At 44.3% G+C, this 21,608-nt stretch overlaps 1 protein-coding gene across 1 annotated transcript in view; it reads left to right on the top strand.

Moving 5' to 3' along the window:
* Positions 1-1,553: 1,553 nt before the first annotated feature.
* The window catches only part of LOC106539462 (transmembrane protein 132C), a 75,419-nt gene continuing 55,364 nt past the window's right edge, over positions 1,554-21,608 (top strand). The window contains exon 1 of the mRNA XM_087703490.1: positions 1,554-2,437. Coding sequence (XP_087559616.1) covers positions 1,554-2,437 — 884 coding nt within the window. The remainder of the gene's footprint in view (positions 2,438-21,608) is intronic.

The raw sequence follows: 21,608 nt of genomic DNA, 5'->3' as shown, positions 1-21,608 counted from the left end.
GGGCTGGGGAGGGCAAAAAAAGTGAAAAATGGGTCATTTTTTGCTTGTTTTTGCCCCCTGCAGCCCCCAGGAGTACTATGCAGGCCTCTCAAATTCTTTGCATGCCCCTCTTTTCACAAAAAAATGAGCCGTGCAGAGGGTTTGGTAGGCCTTCAGAATGCAAAACCTTAAAAAAAAATTACCTCTTTGAAATCTTGGTGCATCTTATACTCTGAGAAATACGGTACATTCTTAATCTCCACCTCTTTTTTCCAACCAGGGATAAAATAATGTCCATGTTTGCTAGTATTCTGTATTTTCTTTATGTTTCATTTTCAATGTCAATCTATCCAGGGGTGGGCTTCAAAAATTTTAGCAAGGGATTCTGCCCAGTTGATGCCCAGTTCAATTCAATTCAATTCAATTCAATTCAATTCAATTCAATTCAATTGATGGGTGGGTGTGGCCATGGTGGGCATGGCCTAGTCAGCCTCCTGCACCATGGAGGGCAATTTTGCCCTCCCCGGGCTCCAGAGGCTTTACTTGAGCCTCCGGCAGAGTGAAAATGGCCTCCCCAGGCTCTGGACGCCTTCCCAAACTTCCGATAGACCCATTTTTCACCCTCATCAAGCCTCCATGTGTGCCCTGAACTTACCTGCATCCAAAATGGGCTATGTGGAGACTCTTGGGAAGAGAGGGGCAGGAAGGGCCAGCCAGAAGTGGAATTTGGTGGTTCTCCAAACTGCACAAAATCTTAGCTAGAGGTTCTCCCAAACCCCTGCAAACCCCCAGCAGCCCACCTCAAATCTATCCATTTCTGCACTCTCTGTTACCTGCTTAATTGTCTCTTTATCTCACAGTGTTTCTTCATTTTTCCAATATTGTGCAAATATATTGCACAATATTGTGCAAATATATTTAACACAAGTCCACCACATATGATGAAATGTGCCCATTTTTTGGTTACATTTCCAACATTTGCTAGACACATTTTTAGGCGTTATAGCTAACCTTGTTGTTGTTAGTTGCAAAGTCGTGTCCGACCCATTGTGACCCCATGCTCCTCCAGGCCTTCCTGTCCTCTACCATCCTCTGGAGTCCATTGAAGCTCACTCTGACTGCTTCACTGACTCCATCCAGCCCCCTCGTTCTCTGCTGTCCCCTTCTTCTTTTTCCCTCCATCGTTCCCAGCATGAGGCTCTTCTCCAGGGAGTCCTTCCTTCTCATTAGACGGCCAAAGTACTTGAGTTTCCTCTTCAGGATCTGGCCTTCTAAAGAGCAATAAAGGTTGGTCTCCTTTACTGACAGGTTGGATTGCCTTGGAGTCCAAGGGACTTGCTAGCCTAGCAGGTGGTAAATGCCATCTATAAAACATTTTATATACATTTTCTTTCTAAGAGGTTGCCATCATTGATTTGTAATTCACAGCAGCTCCTCTTGCTGAGGTGAAAAGACAATGTGATAGGTCTCAGCTTTGCATCCATATGTATCTCTGATTAAATTATTACTATTTGGCTCCTAACAAACTAAATGTTTAATTCTGTTTTTTCCCCTTTTTTTCTATAATAGTGGCCATGGGACGTGTTGCCTTGGACAATATCCAGAAATTTTCATCTTTATCAGCGTATCTACCTGTAAAGTATCAGATATCTGGCACGGAGTCCTCATTTTTCCTTAGAGAAGCCAACCATGAATTCATGAAAAACTCAAGTTTGCAATCTCGTGTGGAAACCTTCTTTACGTACAAAAGTAAGAAGAGGCCCATCGTCAGTGTTAGCTATGGACCCTTCTTGGTGGAACATGATGTCCCTCAGGATTTGCTATGGACGTCCAGCACTTTTGGGCCCACCAACAAGTTTACATTCAACTGGAAGCTAAAAACCTACATCATGAGTGAAAAAATCTACTTGACAAAGCCCAAAGTCCAGATACTTTTCTACATTGTGGGGAGAGATTGGGATGATTACAGTATGTCTGAACAGCTTCCTTGCATGCACGTTTTTGCCTTCTGGGAAACTTTGGGAATCCGGGGTAGCTGCAGACTGAAAGGAGACCTGGGATTATGCGTGGCTAGTCTAGAGCTTCAGCCAACCTGGTTTAACCCACCCACAGTTGTCACTGGTCGTAAGAAAATGGCTGATCGGTCTGATGGGATCTCGGTAGAGCTTTATTACGCGATCCACCCTGGAGGTGAAAATGGGGAGTGTAGCACTGAAGACCTACGGAAGGGTAATGCAATCCGTCCAGGAAAAGAAGGGGCAGGGGAAAGGATGTCCCACTTACAACGCGTTGGGTCGATCAGTCTCCACCAGGCACCGGAGAGTTCTCAGCTGACTGAGTTGTGGTTGGACAGCAACATAGTCATCCAGCTGCCGTTGAAGCCCGTCAAACAGGGAGAAGTTGTAACCGCTTCCGTGACAGTTACCAACAATATCACGGTGGATCAATTTATTCTCAGGTACGTAATGCTTTCTTGATCCGTTGACTTGTGTTCTCTTATTGTCTCATCCCCTCTTTTGTATGGGATCATCATTTTCTTCTTCCTCCTCCTCCTCCTCTTCTTCTCCCCCTCCTCCTCCTTCTTCTCCTTCTTCTTCTCCTTCTCCTCTTCCTCCTCCTTTTCCTCCTGATTATCCTTTCTGTCTAGTGCTACTAAATCTCTTTGAAAGTTTCTAGACGTTTGGGAGTTTAAAAGAGTTTCTTCTTTTAAAACTCTGTTTCTCTTGACACAAAATTGCTTGGTAGTCAGGGTTCTAAACTCTATAACAGGGGTGTCAAACTCGATTTCATTGCGGGCTGCAACAGGGTTGTGTTTGACCTCGGGGAGCCGGAGAGGTTGTGGCCAGGGTGGGCGTGGCCAATTTGATGTCCCTCATGTCGGGGGCACCTGTGGTGGCCCCAGCACTTTCTGCCAGCGAAAATGAGCTCCTTTTTCAGCTGTGACGGCCTCCTGCAACCCTCTGCCAGCAAAAACAGAGCATGCATGAGGCTCTCCCAAGCTCCGTTTTTGCTGGCAGAGGCACTGTGGGCTGATCCTTCTCTGTTTCCATGGTGGATCTGACCCCCGGGGCCTTGAGTTTGACACCCCTGCTCTGTAACATGGAGGACACTGGGTTGGGAAGGCTCAACTTTGAGACTTGCAGGTTTGAATCTGCAAAGATCTTGACAGGGTTCAAGCATCGTTGGGCAAGTTGACACAATATGAGTTTCCAACTACTTCTTTTCCAGTGTGCATCCAACTTTCCTTTGGAAATGCAGTGAAACGGCCGGCATCTCTCTTTTTATTTATAGCTAATGCTAAAGCTACATTATGGGATATTTGCTTTACATTTCTCCTTTTCAAACATGATTCATATCATGGCCATATGGTCATTTATTACACAGAGATCTCCTATATCTGGGTCGTGATTACCCGAGCTGGAAAAAATGGATGGAAATCTTCTTACATTGCGCAAAGTCATCATTATTCAAAATTTGCTATTCAGCATAAAAGAAAAGCATTGTGAAACACTGAAGCTTAGCTAGAATTGTTGGATGTAATTGCCAAAATACCACTTTGGACTTGAAGGAACGCAATGGCTCAGTGGCTAAGCTTGTTGATCAGAAGGTCAGCAGTTTGGCAGTTCAAATCCCTAGCGCCACGTAAGAGAGTGAGAATGTATATTTGTGGATGTGTGTATGAGAAATAAAAATAAAAACTTTTTTTAAAGAGAATTCTCTCAGCGCTTCGGGCTAGTCTATGTGGTAGTATTTGTGTGGTGCCAGGTTGTGTGTGGCTTTTTAGTTGTTGATTGGAATGTTGATGGCTGGCTAAAGCCATTGGCTGTCGTTTCCTTGTGTTACCAAGTCCAAGTCCTGAGTATTGGATAAGCTAGTGGTAAATCAGCATTCCTGTTGACTGACCAAGGGCTCATTTCCCAGGCTTCAATCATTTTCCTGGCTATTTTTGCACATGCTCGGCCAACAATCTTAGTAGCTGCAAAATTGAATATCTGTCCTTGGATCATTGCAATGAGTTAGGTCTCGTTGTCTGACCACTCACGTGTTCTTGCAATCTGGTTGTTAGCTTCCTTTCCTGTCTAAATCGTCACAGAGGCAATCCATCCAGGCGATCTGGTTGCTTACATTAGAACTACCTCAGGGGTGAAATTCAGCAGGTTCTGACAGGTTCTGGAGAACCGGTAGTGGAAATTTTGAGTAGTTCGGAGAACCGGCAAATACCACCTCTGGCTGGCCCCAGAGTGGGGAGGGAATGAAGATTTTGCAGTATCCTTCCCCTGGAGTGGGGAGGGAATGGAGATTTTACAGTATCCTTTCCCCAGGAGTGGGGAGGGAATGGAGATTTTGCAGTATCCTTTCCCCAGGAGTGGGGAGGGAATGAAGATTTTGCAGTATCCTTCCCCTGGAGTGGGGAGGGAATGGAGATTTTGCAGTATCCTTCTCCTGGAGTGGGGAGGGAATGGAGATTTTACAGTATCCTTTCCCCAGGAGTGGGGAGGGAATGGAGATTTTGCAGTATCCTTTCCCCAGGAGTGGGGAGGGAATGGAGATTTTGCAGTATCCTTCCCCTGGAGTGGGGAGGGAATGAAGATTTTGCAGTATCCTTCCCCTGGAGTGGGGAGGGAATGGAGATTTTACAGTATCCTTTCCCCAGGAGTGGGGAGGGAATGGAGATTTTGCAGTATCCTTTCCCCAGGAGTGGGGAGGGAATGAAGATTTTGCAGTATCCTTCCCCTGGAGTGGGGAGGGAATGGAGATTTTGCAGTATCCTTCTCCTGGAGTGGGGAGGGAATGGAGATTTTACAGTATCCTTTCCCCAGGAGTGGGGAGGGAATGGAGATTTTGCAGTATCCTTTCCCCAGGAGTGGGGAGGGAATGGAGATTTTGCAGTATCCTTCCCCTGCCACGCCCACCAAGCTACGCCCACAGAACCGATAGTAAAAAAAAAAGAATTTCACCAATGAACTATCTCCCACCCTCAAGTGACCTTTCATTGACTGTCCCAACATGTACAGAGAAGACAAGCACACCATGTTTTGTTTTGCATGAGATTACAAAGAGCAAAGATCTTCTTGCGTGTCCAAAGCATCAATATTCCAAATGCATCTATTAACCTGATGCATAAACTAGCCAGCAGAGTAGGTTTTAGGGATCCCTTGTTAGGCTAAACTCACAAAATAAAAAGGAGGGATGAAGTTATTCTTCCCATTAGTAATCTACAGGTGTTCCTTCAATTGTTTCCAGGCAAAGAGGTCTTCTCCTTCTGCAGCACCCTTGCTTTGAGAGGGCATCCTTTGAAAAGGTTCATGCTTTGTTGAAGTGGACAATTGAATTACCCATCAGGAGCTGGCAAGTTATCCAAGACAATGGATAATTAGCCAGGATATTAAATCATCAGATTGTCAGGGTGAGAGAGGCTAAATGTGGCTAGCAAAGCTATTAGGCAGATCGAGGCAGGGATGCTAATGAGTATTGACGGAGCAGCTGGATTTGAGGGAAGAGCATGACGCTCAAAATGTCAAGGCTGAACAAGATGAAACATGTTCCCGGAGACGGCAGCCAATGAATTAGCGGTCTGGGATTCCATAATAACCTACTGCCATCTTGTTTCAAGGGGTCAGCTTTTATCCCATCACCCTTGAGACGTCACACTGCACAAAAATTTTCAGGTAACCGATCTGAATCTGAATATATAAATATTGGTAGCTCAAGGTTGAAATGAGGGGTCTGTGGTTCTCTCTGAGCTTCATTTTTTTCTTGCAGACATTCCATTACCCAACTATGTAACCTAATCAGAACTAGAAGGGAGAGGGGTTTGTGGAGAGGAAGAGAAGTGGTCCTTGGTGCTCTTTGAGCTTGATTCTTTGTTGGCAGATGTTTCATTACCTGGTTAGGTAACAGCATCATTAGAATGAAGGAGGGTTGTGGAGACAAGGAGGAGGAGGAGGATGACGACTGTGGGGTTTTTTATGCTTGTTAGGTAAGCTCCCCGTTGGGAGAGCGAGTACGTTCAGAGAAGCGTTGTGAGAGTTGTGTTGGAGAACACACAAACCAGCATACAGAGACACTGCAGTTTAAATAGGCTTTTACTTTCGTGGAAATAGAGGTATCAGAGTCCATCAAACAGTCCAAGTCATACACGGATAAGACAGTCAGTCATCAATGTTAAGGGATAATCCAAATAACATAGTCCAGTATCATATAATCAGTCCGGTACACAAAGTTTGCTAGCAGTTGCAACTTAGAACTAAGGAGAAATTTCCTGACAGTGGGAACAATGAATCAGTGGAACAACTTGCCTCCTAAAATTGTGAATGCTCCAACACTGGAAGTTTTTAAGATGCTGGATAACCAGGGACATGCAGTCAGGGGAGGCAGGGGAGGCAGGGCCTCCCCAGTGTTATGAAGAAAAGAATATTTAAAATAATTAAAAAGGCTAAGATAGTTGCTGCCAGACTCCAGAGTCACAGTGACTCTGAGTCTGCTTAGTGCTAACTGTAGGAGGAGGCGAGAGAACTATGGGCCTCCTTTGCAGAAGGAATTTTTCGTCTTTTAACCCTTGCTCAGAGTTAATTGCATAAATTCCTTATGCAAAGGAGGCACGTGATTCTCCTGCCTCCTGATCTGGAAGCAGCAAATCGTGCCTTGCCTAAGTAAGTTGCTTTTTTATTTAATTTTTTACATTTTCATCATGGCAGGCAGATAAGAGGAGAGTTGAAATCCACAGCTGGAAAAGTTACGTGGATCGGACGGAGGGGGGGGGGAATTCAAAATTATTGTAATTTAATTTGTAATTTTTTTATTGTGAGGAATTTGTGTGCGTGTGTTTCTTTCTTCACAGCGGTGGGGTTGGAGGAAGCAGGGGGGCGAGGCAGTGGAGCACGGCAGCGGCGGGGACGTTCTCGACACTGTGTCCAACAGGCCAGGCGTCTCATGTTTATGTCTGCCATAAACGTGAGAAATCTGGCCTGTTGGACACAGCGGTGGCGGGCTGGCACTTGCTTTCTTTTGCCAGGCCCCTCGCACCCGCGTCCAGCCCGCTGGAGCTTGCCACACCAGGGGAGGAATGGGCTGGGTCAGCTGGCTGGCTGGGGAGGGGGGAATCATGGCTGCTCAGACCCCGGCGGCAGGGCTTTAAAGTCCCGGCGCCACATCTGCCATAGAGCGGGACGCAGCGCTGGGACTTTAAAGCCCTGCCATGTCCGCCATAGAGCGGGACCAGGTCCCGCTCTATGGTGGACGCGGCGCTGGGACTTTAAAGTCCTGCTGCCGGGGCCCTGCCGCCACTTTAAAGCCCTCCCGCGTCTGCCATAGAGCGGGACCAGGACCTGCTCTATGGTGGATGCGGCGGCGGGGCTTCGGTGGGGCTTTCGCGCTTGCCTCACCGGCCATGAAGCTCACCACATGTCACTGTGGATAACTATTTGTCTGAAGTGGTGTAGGGTTTCCTGCCTAAGCAGGAAGACCTCCAAAGTCCCTTCCAACTCTGTTATTCTATTCTATTCCATTCTAAAGAGGAGAGGGTCAACCTATTTTCCAAACCACCAGAAGGCAAGGCAAGAAACAATGGATGGAAACTCAATAAGGAGAGAAGCAACCTGGAACTAAGGAGAAATTTCCTGACAGTGAGAACCATTTATCAGTAGAATGAATTGCCTCCAGAAGTTGTGGGTGTGCTTCATCAGAGTTGGTTACGTCTAAAATTGTTTGGAATATGTGGAAAAGCACCAGAAAGACAAAAAGCAATGGTGGAAATTAAGCAAGGAGAGAAGCAACCTAGAATAAGGAGAAATTTTCTGATAGTTAGAACAATTAACCAATGGAGCAGAAGTTGCCTTCAGGAGTTGTGGGAGCTCCATCATTGGAGGTCTTTAGGAAGGGACTGGACACCTATTTGTCTGAAATGGTCTAGTCTAGGGTCTCTTGCTTGAGCAGGCAGTTAGACTAGAAGACTTCCAAGTTCCCTTCCAACTCTGTTTTTCTGTTCTGTTCTGTTCTGTTCATTCTGTGGTCTCCTGCAAGTGGTTGGACTAGAAGACTTCCAAGATCCCTTCCAACTCTGTTTTTCTGTTCTGTTATGTTATGTTATGTGGTCTTCTACTTGAGCAGGCAGGCAGTTAGAATAGAAGACTTTCAAGATCGCTTCTAACTCTGTTTTTATGTTCTGTTTTGTTCTGTTCTGTGGACGTTGCATCGTTTGACTGCTGACTGCTCGTTGGAGACCGACACCATTTTTTATTTATTTTCTTTCTTCCGTCCTACGCATCCAATTGTAAACGTTGTACTTCAAAGACCTTCAAATTGCCACTCCGCTGGGGCACAGGGAAAGTTTTCCAAGCAAGGTTTGGCTCGTTTGTTCTGTTTGATAGGAGAATTTGAGAATCCTGATTTCAGAGGTATTGATGTCTCCTCGGGTGAAACAGTAGGCAGAATAGCTTTTATCTCTTTCTCCTCCTCCCTACCTTTCACAGCCACGGTTGAAACACACAAGTCTTCAGAAGGGAAGGACTGAAATGATTCCCCCCCCCAACCCCCAGGTGTGTGTGTATGTGTATGTGTTTCAGGATGGCTGTTAAAGGCCTCCCAGTTCAAAGTGAAACCTCTGCACACAAGTCATTCTGTTCCGCTCTCAAAACTAAAAAAATAATAATCTTGAAATAAACTTCGTTATTTCATGTCCTATTTTGATGGGTCTGAGTGAGGAAACGAGGCACAGTTTTATCCCTACCATGGATGAAATGCTTAAAACAAGAGACCAAAAAAAATAATAAATTGTAGTTCAACTTTGCTTGTATGGTTTACTGTGAACCGATAAGGTTCTGTTGGAAGAAATGTCCATCTGGGTTCATTTCCAAGTGTGAAAAAAGACACTGGTGACATGGAGGCTGCTTGGAAAGATGGTTTAATGATGGACAGGATCCCATGGCTTGAGCTTCTGAACAGAAAAGGGGAACACAGGCTTCCAAATGTTGGGTGAAGAAGAAGAAAGAGAGCACGAAGGGCTGAAAGTTCTTGGCCTTATACTCTCTGTTCGGCGCCACCTCTCTGTTTCCTGTTCCTGTGTAAGAAATGTATCCTGATTGGTTGTCAGACTCCCATGGGGCCAAGTTTGAGTTTCCAGATGCCATGTGGTGAGTTTCTCTGGAAGGCTAATCCTTCCTTTATTATGTAAAGTACACTAGCTCAGGCTTTAATGGCTCATTGACAAAGGGGGTGGAGGGTGGGCAGGAAGCTGCAGAGAGCTACTCTGTCTTTAATAACATGTTTCTACCTTTTCACATCCTGGGAAATATAATATTCTGCCTTTTCAATATTTCCTAGGATATTTCATTTTTCTAGGGGATGGGAGGAGTTCTAACTTCCTACAATTCTGGTGGCTTTTTTCTAGCTGCAACTCAAGCAAATCAAAAGAAATCCTTTACATGAGTCACAAGAATTATTGTATTATTCTGACACACACGTCTTTTCTTTTTTTTCAAAGGTTTTTTATTTTTTATTACATATTTTAACTTCTTTTATAAACTGATGAAAGAAAAGTCCTTCTGGGTTCAGCTCCAAGTGGGGAAAAAGACACTGGAGACATGGAGGCTGCTTGGAAAGATGGTTTATTGTTGGACAGGGCCACATGGCTTGAGCCCTGAACAGAAAAGGTGATCACATGCTTCAATGTTGGTGGAGAAGAAGATAAGGGCTGAAGGAGGGGCTTGCTAGGCTTTTTATACCCTGTTTAGTCCCACCTCTCTGTTTCCTGTTCCTGTGTAAGAAATGTATTCTGATTGGTTGTCAGACTCTCATGGGGCCATGCAAGGGCTACTCTCTAGGCTGTGTTTTGAATCCAGGTATGGATGACTTCTCAGATGCCATGAGGCCCGTTGAATAAAGTTCCAACATTATCATGCCTTTTCTCCCATCCCCCCTGGGGCTGCAGTGGAGAAGTCTTTATTATGTAAAGTGGACTAGCCTGGCCCATTAACAGTGGTGATGGGCAGGAAGCTACAGGCAACTATTCTGTCTTTTAAAACATGTTTCTTTCTCCTCACATCCAGAGAAATATTCTGCCTTTTCAATATTTCCTAGGATATTTGATTTTTCTGGGAGAGGGCTGGATGAGATAACGTCCCACAAAACAAAAGATTGTCCGGGTTTTTCCCCTTTACATCTTCTGTTACGCATAGTTCATTTTACATCATATTTTCATTTCACATTTCAGTCATCTTATTCTTTCCCCATATTTTCCAGCTTAACTTTGATTTTTTCTTAATATATAAAAAATATCCTTATTGCCTCTCCAAGTTAATCAGATTTAACATATCATTTCCATCTATTCTTTTGTTTTACTCTCAATAGCACATATATCCTCAAATTCAATTTTATATAGTAAACATTTCACTTAGTTAATTATCCACAATTAATAGTATTAGTCTATTTCCCTCACATCCTATTAGCTATATACCATTGGCTATATCTACCAAATTTCATTCTATTCTACTAGTAAGTCCTTTTCCTTCTTTCCTCCTTTCAACCATTTTCTCTTGGTCTCTCAGGAATTTCTCTTATATTCTCTTCTCTACACTCATTCGCCTGGCTTTCTCTTGTTCTTGTAATTTCTATATTTTATCTTTCTTCTCCTATTTAATTCTCTTGTTTTAGTACCTTTCCCCAATTTTTCCCTCATCTTTCCCCATTAATCCCACTTTTGCTATTTAATTTTCCCTTTTGGGGGGCCACTTCCCCTTGGTCTCCTTTTGGTGTCCGAAATACACTGCTTTTCCAGAGCTCAAAATAGATGGACCCAGGCAGTGGGGGGTTTCCTGGAAGTTCAAGGAAAGCCCCTGGAGCCTGAGGAGGGCAAAAAAATGGGCCTCCTGGAAGTTCCAGAAGTCCAGAAGTGAGTCTGTTTCCGGCCTCCAGAGCCCGGGGGAAACAGAAGTCCCAGAAGCCTGTTTCCAGCCTCCGGAGGGCCTCTGGAGCCCAGGAGAAGCAGTTTTTGCCCTCCCGGAGGCTCGAAAAATGCCCCTGGAGCCTGAGGAGGGCAAAAAATGGGCCTCCTGGAAGTTCTGGAAGTCCAGAAGCGAGTCTGTTTCCGGCCTCCAGAGCCCGGGGGAAGACGTTTTTGCCCTTCCGGAGGCTCAAGAAAAGCCTCCGGAGCCTAGGGAGAGCAAAGAATGGGCCTAACAGAAGTTCCAGAAGTCTGGAAACGGGCCTATTTCCAGCTTCCGGAGGGCCTCCAGAGCTCAGGGAAATCAGTTTTCACCCTCCTGGCGGCTCAAGAAAAGCCTCCGGAGCCTGGGGAGGGTGAAAAACTCCCCCCCCCCATGCCATGGTGCAAGAGGCCAACTAGGCCATGCCCACCTTGGCCACGCCCACCCAACAATGGGGTTTTTGAAGCCCATCCCTGGATGTACATGTTGGAAGAAATAAAGTGGGTGGAAACATGTGTGCCTTAATTCGGAAACCAGGGCTAAACCAAACTATTTACATTACAGGCACATAGAAACAAATATGCAGAGACAGCCACTCCCCAGAATGGTAAAAGTTCGCATGGATGGCTGAGGAATTCTAGGAGCTGAAGTCCACATATCTTAAAGTTGTCCACAGTGTTGTGTGGGTGATCCAACACTGGAGGTTTTTAAGAAGAGATTGCACAACCATTTGTCTGAAATTGAGCAAGGGGGTTGGACAGATAAAGCTTCATGGATCTTGGGGTGTTGCAGAAAATCAAGAGATAGGACTGCGAGATCAAGATAAGCTTTATTTTGGCCAAAAGGTCCAGACAGAGATAAGAATTTCTAACATCTGGACAAAAACCTATAGAAAAGACAGTTTCTTACATATCTTTCTAAGAGCAATGTACACGGAAATGCTTAACTTCACTTCTTATTTGTTACCTTGAGGAAAAAGCCTTATAAGTAGATAGGGTCTTACTTCTCCTTTTGTCTTGGGCCATAGGTACTGACTACGGGTCTCTAAGCAAACTTTAGCTGAACCTTGTGGTTTTGTGAGAACTAATGAACTCTGCGGTTAGGCACCCACTTCCCTTTCTTTTGCAAGCCGCAAACTCTGCCTATGTGGCCTTTTAATAAAGAAGGAAAGGTGCTCCAAGAGGCTGTCCAGCCTGACCCAGTAAGTTCACTCTTAATGTCCAAATCTCACTTCACGTCCTACTTTAGGGGGAAGTCAAGATTCTGCCATTTGTGGCTATATAAGGATTCCAAGCTAGGCCCCTGTTTGACTCCTCCCTACCAGCCTGGCTAGCAGTTTCCCAACAGACCTCCTCCATACATAATAAACAATCAGTTTTCATGCACACGATCATGGTTTCTACCTAGAAGATTTCTGACCACATTTGTGGACACCTCTGCCTGTTCCCCTTCCTAAGCTACTGTGTCTATTTCCAGCCAAGTCTTAGAAAGGATTTGCACATAACTGGGTTTATTAAAGCGCAATGTGCTGCAGTGTAAGGCTTGGCATTGTTCCCACTTCCCTTTGCAACAATGATGCCATTAATCCTAAGTTACCAGGCCTCCCTGTGTTAAGGAAATATTTATGGGGTCTTCAGAGATCATAAAAATGAGCCTGGATAAAAATGTGCTTCGCCAGGCAACACTGGGATAGATTAGGGGACATATGGTTTGCAGGAATTGGATGTTCAAATACGCAGACACACTAATAAACTCTCGCTTTGATGTGTCTTCTTTCGGCCATCCATCACGTTTCTGCAAAGTAGCAGGAGAGGTCAGCCAAACAGCTTTGATGCATTTTTTTTAAAGAAAAAGTTCCATGGAGTTTCCAGTGTGTCAGGAAGGGAACAAAAAGTCAAGTTGTTTAGGGAAGATGGACTTGGCAAGGAAATCATGATGTACTTGGTATACATACCATATTTTTCAGAGTATAAGACGCACCAGAGTATAAGACGCACCAAAGTTTTGAAGAGGCAAATTTTTAAAAAGTAGGTAGGTAGATAGAGGGATAGAGAGGAAGAGAAAGAGAGAGAAATACAATAGGTAAGTAGGGAGAGAGAGAGAGAGAGTAGTTAGTTAGTTAGTTAGTTAGTTAGTTAGTTAGTTAGTTAGTTAGGTAGGTAGGTAGGTAGGTAGGTAGGTAGGTAGAGGGATAGAGAGAGATAAAAAGAGAGAGAGAGAGAGAGAGAAATACAGTAGGTAGATAGGGAGAGAGAGAGTGTGTAGGTAGGTAGGTAGGTAGGTAGGTAGGTAGGTAGGTAGGTAGGTAGAGAGAGAGAGAGAGAGAGAGAAAGAGAGATAGATAGATGATAGATAGATAGATGATAGATAGATAGATAGATAGATAGATAGATAGATAGATAGATAGATAAAGAGAGAGAGAGAAAGAGAGAGAGAGAGATGCAGTAGATAAGTAAGTGTTTCTGCGGGCACAGCACTTGATCAATGTAATTCTCATCAATCAGTTAAAGAGCTTTCCAAAAGGGGGGAAAAAGTTTTTGCACTCTGCAAACCTCCCCGAAATGGCCCGTTTTTTGTTCATTTCTGCCCTCCCCAGCCCCCAGGAGCTCTCTGAAAGCCTCCATAAGGCTATGCACAGCCATTTTGGTGAAGGGGGCGGGGCTTCAGGAGGCAAAAAATGCTGTATTTGATGTATAAGATGCTCCCAGATTTTCAGCCTCTTTTTTTTAGGAAAAAAGGTGTGTCTTATACTCTGAAAAATATGGTAGTGATCAGAGGCAAAGACTCATAGAATCCTAGGGCTGGAAGGGATCTTAGAGGTGTTCTAGTCCAAATCCGTGTCCAGGTCCCAGATTGTTGTTGTTAGTTGCAAAGTCATGTCCAACCCATTGCGATCCCATGGACAATGTTCCTCCAGGCCATCCTGTCCTCTACCATCCCCCGGAGTCCATTTCAGCTCACACTGAATGCTTTGGTGACTCCATCTAGCCATCTCATTCTCTGCCGTCCCCTTCTTCTTTTGCCCTCCGTCATTCCCAACATGAGGCTCTTCTCCAGGAAGTCCTTCCTTCTCATTATGTAGCCAAAGTATTTGAGTTTCACCTTCAGGATCTGGCCTTTGAAAGAGCAGTCAAGGTTGATCTCCTCTAGGACTGACCAGTTGGATGGCCTTGCAGTCCAAGGGACTCGCAGGAGTCTTCTCCTGCACCAGAATTCAAAGGCCTCCATTCTTTGGTGCTCAGCCTTCCTTATGGTCCAACCTTCACAGCCATCCATTGCAAGTGGGAAAACCAAAGCCTTGACTAGATTAAGGTGACCAGATTTTCAGATTGGTAAAGAGGGACACCATTGACCGGGGGGGGGGGGGGGGGGCTTGATTAAAAATTTTATATTTTGTCAAAAGGTCACCCCAGGACACTGAAACCAGCATAAATACGAATCTGTTGCCAAACAAAATTTTGATCACGTGACCAAGAGGATGCAACGGTCGCTAAGTGTGAAAAATGGTTGCAACGGTCGCTAAGTGTGAAAAATGGTCATCAGTCACTTTTTTCAATGCCATTGTAACTTTGGTCACTAAATGTTTTCCCCCTCCTCGAGACACCTCACTTCTTCCTTCATTCCTCTTGCTTATCTACCTTCACCTTATCCATCTTCTGTTCTTTCCCTCTCTTCCTTCCTTTCTCCTTCCATCCTCTCTTCTTTCCTCACTCACTCCCTTCCTCCTTTTCTCTTCCTTCCTCCTTCCATTCTTTCAGCTTCATTTCTTTTGCCTATCTACCTTCTCTGTCTTTCTGCTCTTTCCATTTCTCTCTTCCTCTTCGCTTCTGTTCCTTCCTCCTTCCCTCCTTTCCTATTTCTTCCTTCTTCCTTCCTTCTGCCTATCTACCTTCACCTTCTCTGTCTTTCTGCTCTTTCCCTGTCTTCCCCTTTCCTCACTCCCTCCCTTCTTTTCTTTCTAGTTCCATCTTTTCTTCTCTCCTCTCTTCCTCCCTTTTTCTTTCTTCCTTCCTTCCTCCTTCCTCTTGCCTATCAACTTCATCCTCTTTGTCTTTCTGCTCTTTCCCTCTCTTCCCTCTCTACCCCTTTTCTTCCTACCTCCTTCCCTCTTTTCTCCCTCCCTTCTTCTTTTTCTTCCTTTCTTCTTCCATCTTCCTCCTTCTCCTTCCATTCTTTCTCCTTCCATCCATCTTTTCTCCTTCCATCTTCTCCCCCTCCCTTCTTCTTTTCCTTCCCCCCTCCCTCCTTCTTTCCTTGCCTTCCCACTCCTTGCAACTGCAATCGGAACCACAGACAGGGAAGAAGAAGAGGAGGAAGCAGTGGCCGAGCCGAATCCTTTTGAGAGGGGATCGGCGCGACCTGGGAAGCATCGGCATGGCCTCCGCCGTTGCCAATCGTGGCCATCCCCTCTCAAAAGGATTCGGCTCGACCACCGCTTCCTCCTCTTCTTCTTCCTCCACCTCCTCCTCCGCCCCGTCCATGGTGGCAGTCACAGGATGGATGGGGCGGCGGCAAGAGAGAGAGAGCGAGCGAGAGAGAGAGGGTTCCGTCCTGCGAGGAGACGCCCACCGAGCTGCGGGTCCCCCCGCCGCCGCCGCCTTCTTTCCCTCCTCCTCTTCCAGAGCCCGAGTCCGCAAGGCGTGGTTGCTTCCCACCACAGCACAGGCGCCGCCACTGGCGGCAGAAGCTCTAGGCTGTTGCTCCGAATGGAAGTTCTCTGCGCGAGGTGAAACAGCCGCCGCCGCCCCAGGGACGCAGGAAAAATTATGAAAAGGCGTGCCTGTCCCGCCAGATGCTGGACATCTGGTCACCTTAGACTAGATGCACTTTTGTTGCCAGGGTGATGTCTCTGCTTTTTAGCATGTTGTCTACATTTGCCATAGCTTTCCTCCCCAGGAACAAGTGTCCTTGAATTTCTTGGCTGCTGTCCCCATCTGCAGTGATTTCCTGGAGCCCAGGAAAATAAAACCTGTTACTACATCTATTTCTTCCCCATCTATTTGCCAGGAATTGAGAGGGCCAGATGCCATTGATATTAGTTTTCTTAGTTTCCCAGATAGGAATCCTTATATAGAGTTGGGACGGACCTTGGTGGTTTTCTAGTCCCTCCCCCTGCTTAGGCAGGTAACCCTATACCTTTTCAGACAAATGGTTATCCAATCCGTTCTTAACAACTTCCAGCGATGGAGCACCCACAACTTCTGGAGGCAAGTTGTTCCACTGATTGATTGTTCTCGGTGTCAGGAAATTTCTCCTTAGTTCTAGGTTGCTTCTCTCCTTGATTAGTTTCCACTCATTGCTTCTTGTCCTGCCTTCAAGTGCTTTGGAGAATAGCTTGACTCCCTCTTCTTTGTGGCAGCCCCTCATATATTGGAACACTGCTATGATGTCACCCCTAGTCCTTTTTTTCATTCGACTAGCCATGCCCAGTTCCTGCAACCGTTTTTCATATGTTTTAGCTGTTCTGACCCAAGCTTCCTTAAAAAGCAAGAAGCAGAGACTTGGTCCCGGCAAAACCCCTTTTATTTACACGACTGTGAACTCCTTTCATTCACAGTCCGCAAGGCTTAGCAAACAGTCTTTCAGAGGAATATTTATCCACATGAACCTTATCTCGCTTGGAGAACTGCCAGATAGCTAGTTTCCAAACGCCGGGCAAGGCAACACTTGGCACAGAGTCTCTTATAGTCACAAACAGAACTTTCCACTCTTGAAACAACCGAAGAAATGAATTGTTTCCTGCAAAAGTCCCCTCTCCATTTGCTCCTCTTTTGTTTCCTATGGGAGGGGCCAATCACCTCCAATGTGGCTTTACTCCTAAGTCGACCCTGCTTTCTTAGTTGTTGTTGTCTTCTGGCAGCTCTGTGCATGTGCACATTGGCAACAGGCTCCAACTGTTCCTCTGCTCACTGCTGCCTAGCTCCCTCTCTGCTACCGACGCAGAGCCCTTGCCTGCAGAGCTGGCAGCATATTCAGACAGTGAGGAGGTTGGGGAGGATCATGGGCTAGTCCTGGAGTCTGGGGAAGGCTCTGATGAGGGCTCTGTGTCAGAGGCAGAGCGGAGAGCAGAGCCGTATGCCAGTTCTCAGCTGCCTTCAGAGTCAGACATCAGTGAGGCAGAAAAACAGCTAGAACCTGTTCCCAGTGTGCACATGTGCAGAGCTGCCAGATGAAAGGAACAGCTAAAGAACAGGGGTCGACTTGGAAGTAAGGCCACAGGTGGACGATGAATGGCCCCTCCCAAAGGAAATAAAAGAGGAGCGAAAGGGGAGTGGAGTTTGCAGGAGATAATTAGTTCACCTCATTGATTCGTGACTCTCCGAGACTCCTTGCCAAGTTTTGCAGATCTCGGCCTGGCAGTTCTCCAAGCCAGATAAGGTCTGTGACTGTAAATCCTCCTTGAAAGAGTTTGCGGGATGTGAATGAGCAAAATTTGCAGTCAATTAATAAAAGGGGTTTTGTCGGGACCAGGAGTTTGCTTCAGGCTCAAGGGAAGCCTTGGTCAGAACAGTCCTTTCTTCGGGTGCTATGGAGAATAAATATCCTCAAGTTTCATCTTCAGCCAGGTATCCAAAGGGGTGGTTGAGCCTCATCCATGAATATCAAAACAACAGGTGCCTTCAGAACAATTTGGGATATTGGCCAACATTCACTCACTTATTGGCAGCTTGGACAAATGGTTCATTGATAGATTACCTCCTTTGCTTTAAATACGCATCTGCAGAGGTGTACAATTTTTGAATTGAGTGTCAACTTTGACTCTATTATTATTGTACATTCTACAAAAAAGAGGCTTATAAAGTTAGAATTAAATTTTTTATTTCAAATGGAATTAATAGGATTATTCCAGAACTATTCATTATTTTTTTCCCCTCTGTCACAGACAAAGGTTTTCCAGAAACTTCCAATTACGGACTTCTATTTTAGTAGTAGTAGTAATGAGATTAGTTGGGAGTGATGCGGCAGCCTAGAGGTGGAACTCTAACCCCACAATCAGGATCCTGTGTTCGATCCTAGGTAGAGGCTGATATTTCTGTCTCTGGGCACAATGAGAATATATCTGCTGAACAAACTCCGCATTGGCAACAGGAAGGGCATCCAGCCATTCAAACACGCTGCTAGCTCCATTCAGTTGCCCATACTCCACCCTGCAAGGGATTAGGGGGTCGTTAAAAGAAAATGATGATGATGATGATGAATGAGATTGATTAAGCCACGTTGACCCATCAAACTTTGAAACAAGCTGTTAGCAACATAAAATTCTTCCCGTCTCTTTTAACCATTGTTTACAATGTTGAACATATGTTTATCCTCCAATACAAAGCGGGATTCCAATCAGTTCCACATCTACCACATGTTGGACTCGCTGGAGAAGACTCCTGCGAGTCCCTTGGACCGCAAGGTGATCCAACCGGTCAGTCCTAGAGATCAACCTTGACTGCTGTTTAGAAGGCCAGATCCTGAAGAGGAAACTCCAATACTTTGGCCACCTAATGAGAAGGAAGGACTCCCTGGAGAAGAGCCTCATGCTGGGAACGATGGAGGGCAAAAGAAGAAGGGGACGGCAGAGAAGGAGGTGGCTGGATGGAGTCACAGAAGCAGTCAGCGTGAGCTTCAATGGACTCCAGAGGATGGTAGAAGACGGGAAGGCCTGGAGGAACATTGTCCATGGAGTCCTGATGGGTCAGACATGACTTCACAACTAACAACAACAACAATCTTCTGTCATGACAGAGATTGCTCAAAAAGAGGGAATGGATCCCAGATGCAATAATGTCTTCCAGAGGTGATCAAGTTGGTGAAGACATTAAAAAAAGCATCCCAAAAAACTCTGGAGTAAAGCAAAATGCAGTGTCCATTTTTTTTGGCCAATTCAAGTTCTCCAAGTACATTGCAACCTTCGAAGCTGGAGAACTCACAAGGCAAGAGAACGAACACAAATTGCTGAAAAACAGAGGAGATGTAAAGTGACATCAGTGTCCAAAGCCCAACATGTTTCAGCATTTATTTGTAGGCTTGATAAAATATGAAATCCTTGGCCTGATTCTTCTTGGCTCTTCGTTCAACATGGCCTCTGAGAATTTTAAGATAATGTAAATATAAATAAAAGATGCCATGGTCAGTTTACTACACTCGGGGCACCTGAAAGGGTTCCTAGCAAAAGTGAATTGAGCACTCGGAGGCGAAGATGATATTTTATCAGTAAATATATATCTGTGTTTGGAAAACAAAGCCTGTCTTGGAGAATATGGGCATCGCTGTGGAAGAAATTAATTCTCTCTTTCCAGTCAGCTGCCAGTCTTCCTAATGCAGAAATATTGGAAAAAGAGAAGCAATGTCTTTTGGGAAATGCACAATATTAAAAAAATAAGCACTGGTTTTGATATGAGCAAAGGGTTTCCAAGAACCTTCAATGAAATAATGGGTTGGTCTCCATTTTTAGAGGGGTTAGCAAAGAATTTCCTAGGAGGAAGGTCTTCTCTTCAGCATATCCTCCTTATGGAGGATTCTTATGGAGGATTCTCCTACCCACTGTAGGAGAAGATTACAAATTAATAGGGTTGGAAGGGCCCTTGTAGGTCATCTAGTAAGTAAGATTAGCTCCATCCCTGTTGAGTTTCTGGAAGTCCCTCAAGATCTGATTGTCTTATCAGGCCCAAGAAGGGGACCAGGGAGATCTTGAGATGGCTTCAATATTGCTGTTAACATCCATTCCCTCTTATCCCTTGTCATTTATAAATTTTTTGAATAATGGCTGTTTTTTTAAAAAAAAATGTTTATTGCTTTTATCACCTTGTTGTAAGCTGCCCAGAGATCTCAACTGAGATGGGCAACCATATACTGTACATTGGATGGATGGATGGATGGATGGATGGATGGATGGATTGGAGAGATGGATGGATCAATAGATGATAGATGGATGGATGGATGGATGGATGGATGGATGGATGGATGGATGGATGGATGAGTGGGTGGGTGGGTGGGTGGGTAGGTAGGTAGGTAGATAGATAGATGATAGATAGGTAGATAGATAGATGATAGATAGATAGATAGATAGATAGATAGATAGATAGATGATAGATAGGTAGATAGATAGATCATAGAGATAGATAAATGATTGATAGAGATGGATGGATTGATGGATGGATGGATAAATAGATGAAAGAAAGAAAGAAAGAAAGAAAGAATCAGATAAATTATAGATACAGATATAGGTAGAATCATAATTATATAATAGAAAGATGGATGGATGGATGGATGGATGGATGGATGGATGGATGGATGGATGGATGGATGGATAGAATCATAGATAAATCACTGAAACAGATTGGTAGAATCATAGAATCATATAAAAAGATTGATAGGTGATAGACAGATAGATAGATAGATTCATAGAATCATATAGATAATGATTGATAGACAGATTGATAGAGATGGATGGATGGATGAATAGATGAAAGAAAAAAGAATCATAGATAAATTATTGATACAGAGATAGAATCATAATCATTTAATAGATAGATAGATAGATAGATAGATAGATAGATAGATAGATAGATAGATAGATAGATAGATGATAGATAGGTAGATAGATAGATCATAGAGATAGATAAATGATTGATAGAGATGGATGGATTGATGGATGGATGGATAAATAGATGAAAGAAAGAAAGAAAGAAAGAAAGAATCAGATAAATTATAGATACAGATATAGGTAGAATCATAATTATATAATAGAAAGATGGATGGATGGATGGATGGATGGATGGATGGATGGATAGAATCATAGATAAATCACTGAAACAGATTGGTAGAATCATAGAATCATATAAAAAGATTGATAGGTGATAGACAGATAGATAGATTCATAGAATCATATAGATAATGATTGATAGACAGATTGATAGAGATGGATGGATGGATGAATAGATGAAAGAAAAAAGAATCATAGATAAATTATTGATACAGAGATAGAATCATAATCATTTAATAGATAGATAGATAGATAGATAGATAGATAGATAGATAGATAGATAGATAGATAGATAGAATGATGTATGGGTGTGGGTAGGTGGGTGGATGGAGGGATGGAGGGATGATTGAGAGAGATGGATAGATAACAGGGGGAGGGAGAGAGAGAAAGAGAGAGAGAGAGAGAGAGAGAGGGAGAGAGAGATGCACAGACACATTAAATGGGTGGTCATAATTCTGCTTGCCTTTTTTGATGATGTGATGAGTACAAAGCCCAAGCAATTACACACACATGTGTGTGGTTGCACACACACTGCACATCTTTATCATCAAACTGTCCAGTGCTGGTGTGTTTAATCAAAGCAAAAAATAGAAATCCTCATTAAGTGGTTGACACTTAATTATAGCCCCGGGTGAAACTCCATGATTAGTAATCATTGCATCAGTTTAATCAACAGCTGATAAGGAGAGTTGAATTTTTGTTATTGTCAATGTTCTCCTCATAATGAATAAACATGACCGAGCTTTTTCCTTTCATCATTTTTATTGGCATTCTTAATTGGCTGCCTCCATTGCAGCTGTTTTGTGAAGGTGGATGGGAGCTTCTCTCATGGCTAGAAGTCAAAACCTTGATAGGTTCTCCATGCACAACACAGTATTAAAAGAAGTGAGCTTTGCACGGAGTGGTCAAATTGTGCCAGTTGTTCCCAGGAAGATCTCAGATCACATGGTTGA

Source organism: Thamnophis sirtalis, unplaced genomic scaffold (assembly GCF_051295495.1).
Source record: "Thamnophis sirtalis isolate CommonGarterSnake01/CBP01778 unplaced genomic scaffold, rThaSir2_p1.2 scaffold_2, whole genome shotgun sequence".
NCBI classification, from domain to species: domain Eukaryota; kingdom Metazoa; phylum Chordata; class Lepidosauria; order Squamata; family Natricidae; genus Thamnophis; species Thamnophis sirtalis.
Note: the sequence above shows the minus strand (reverse complement) of the source record. Positions and strands in the feature narration are given on the sequence as shown.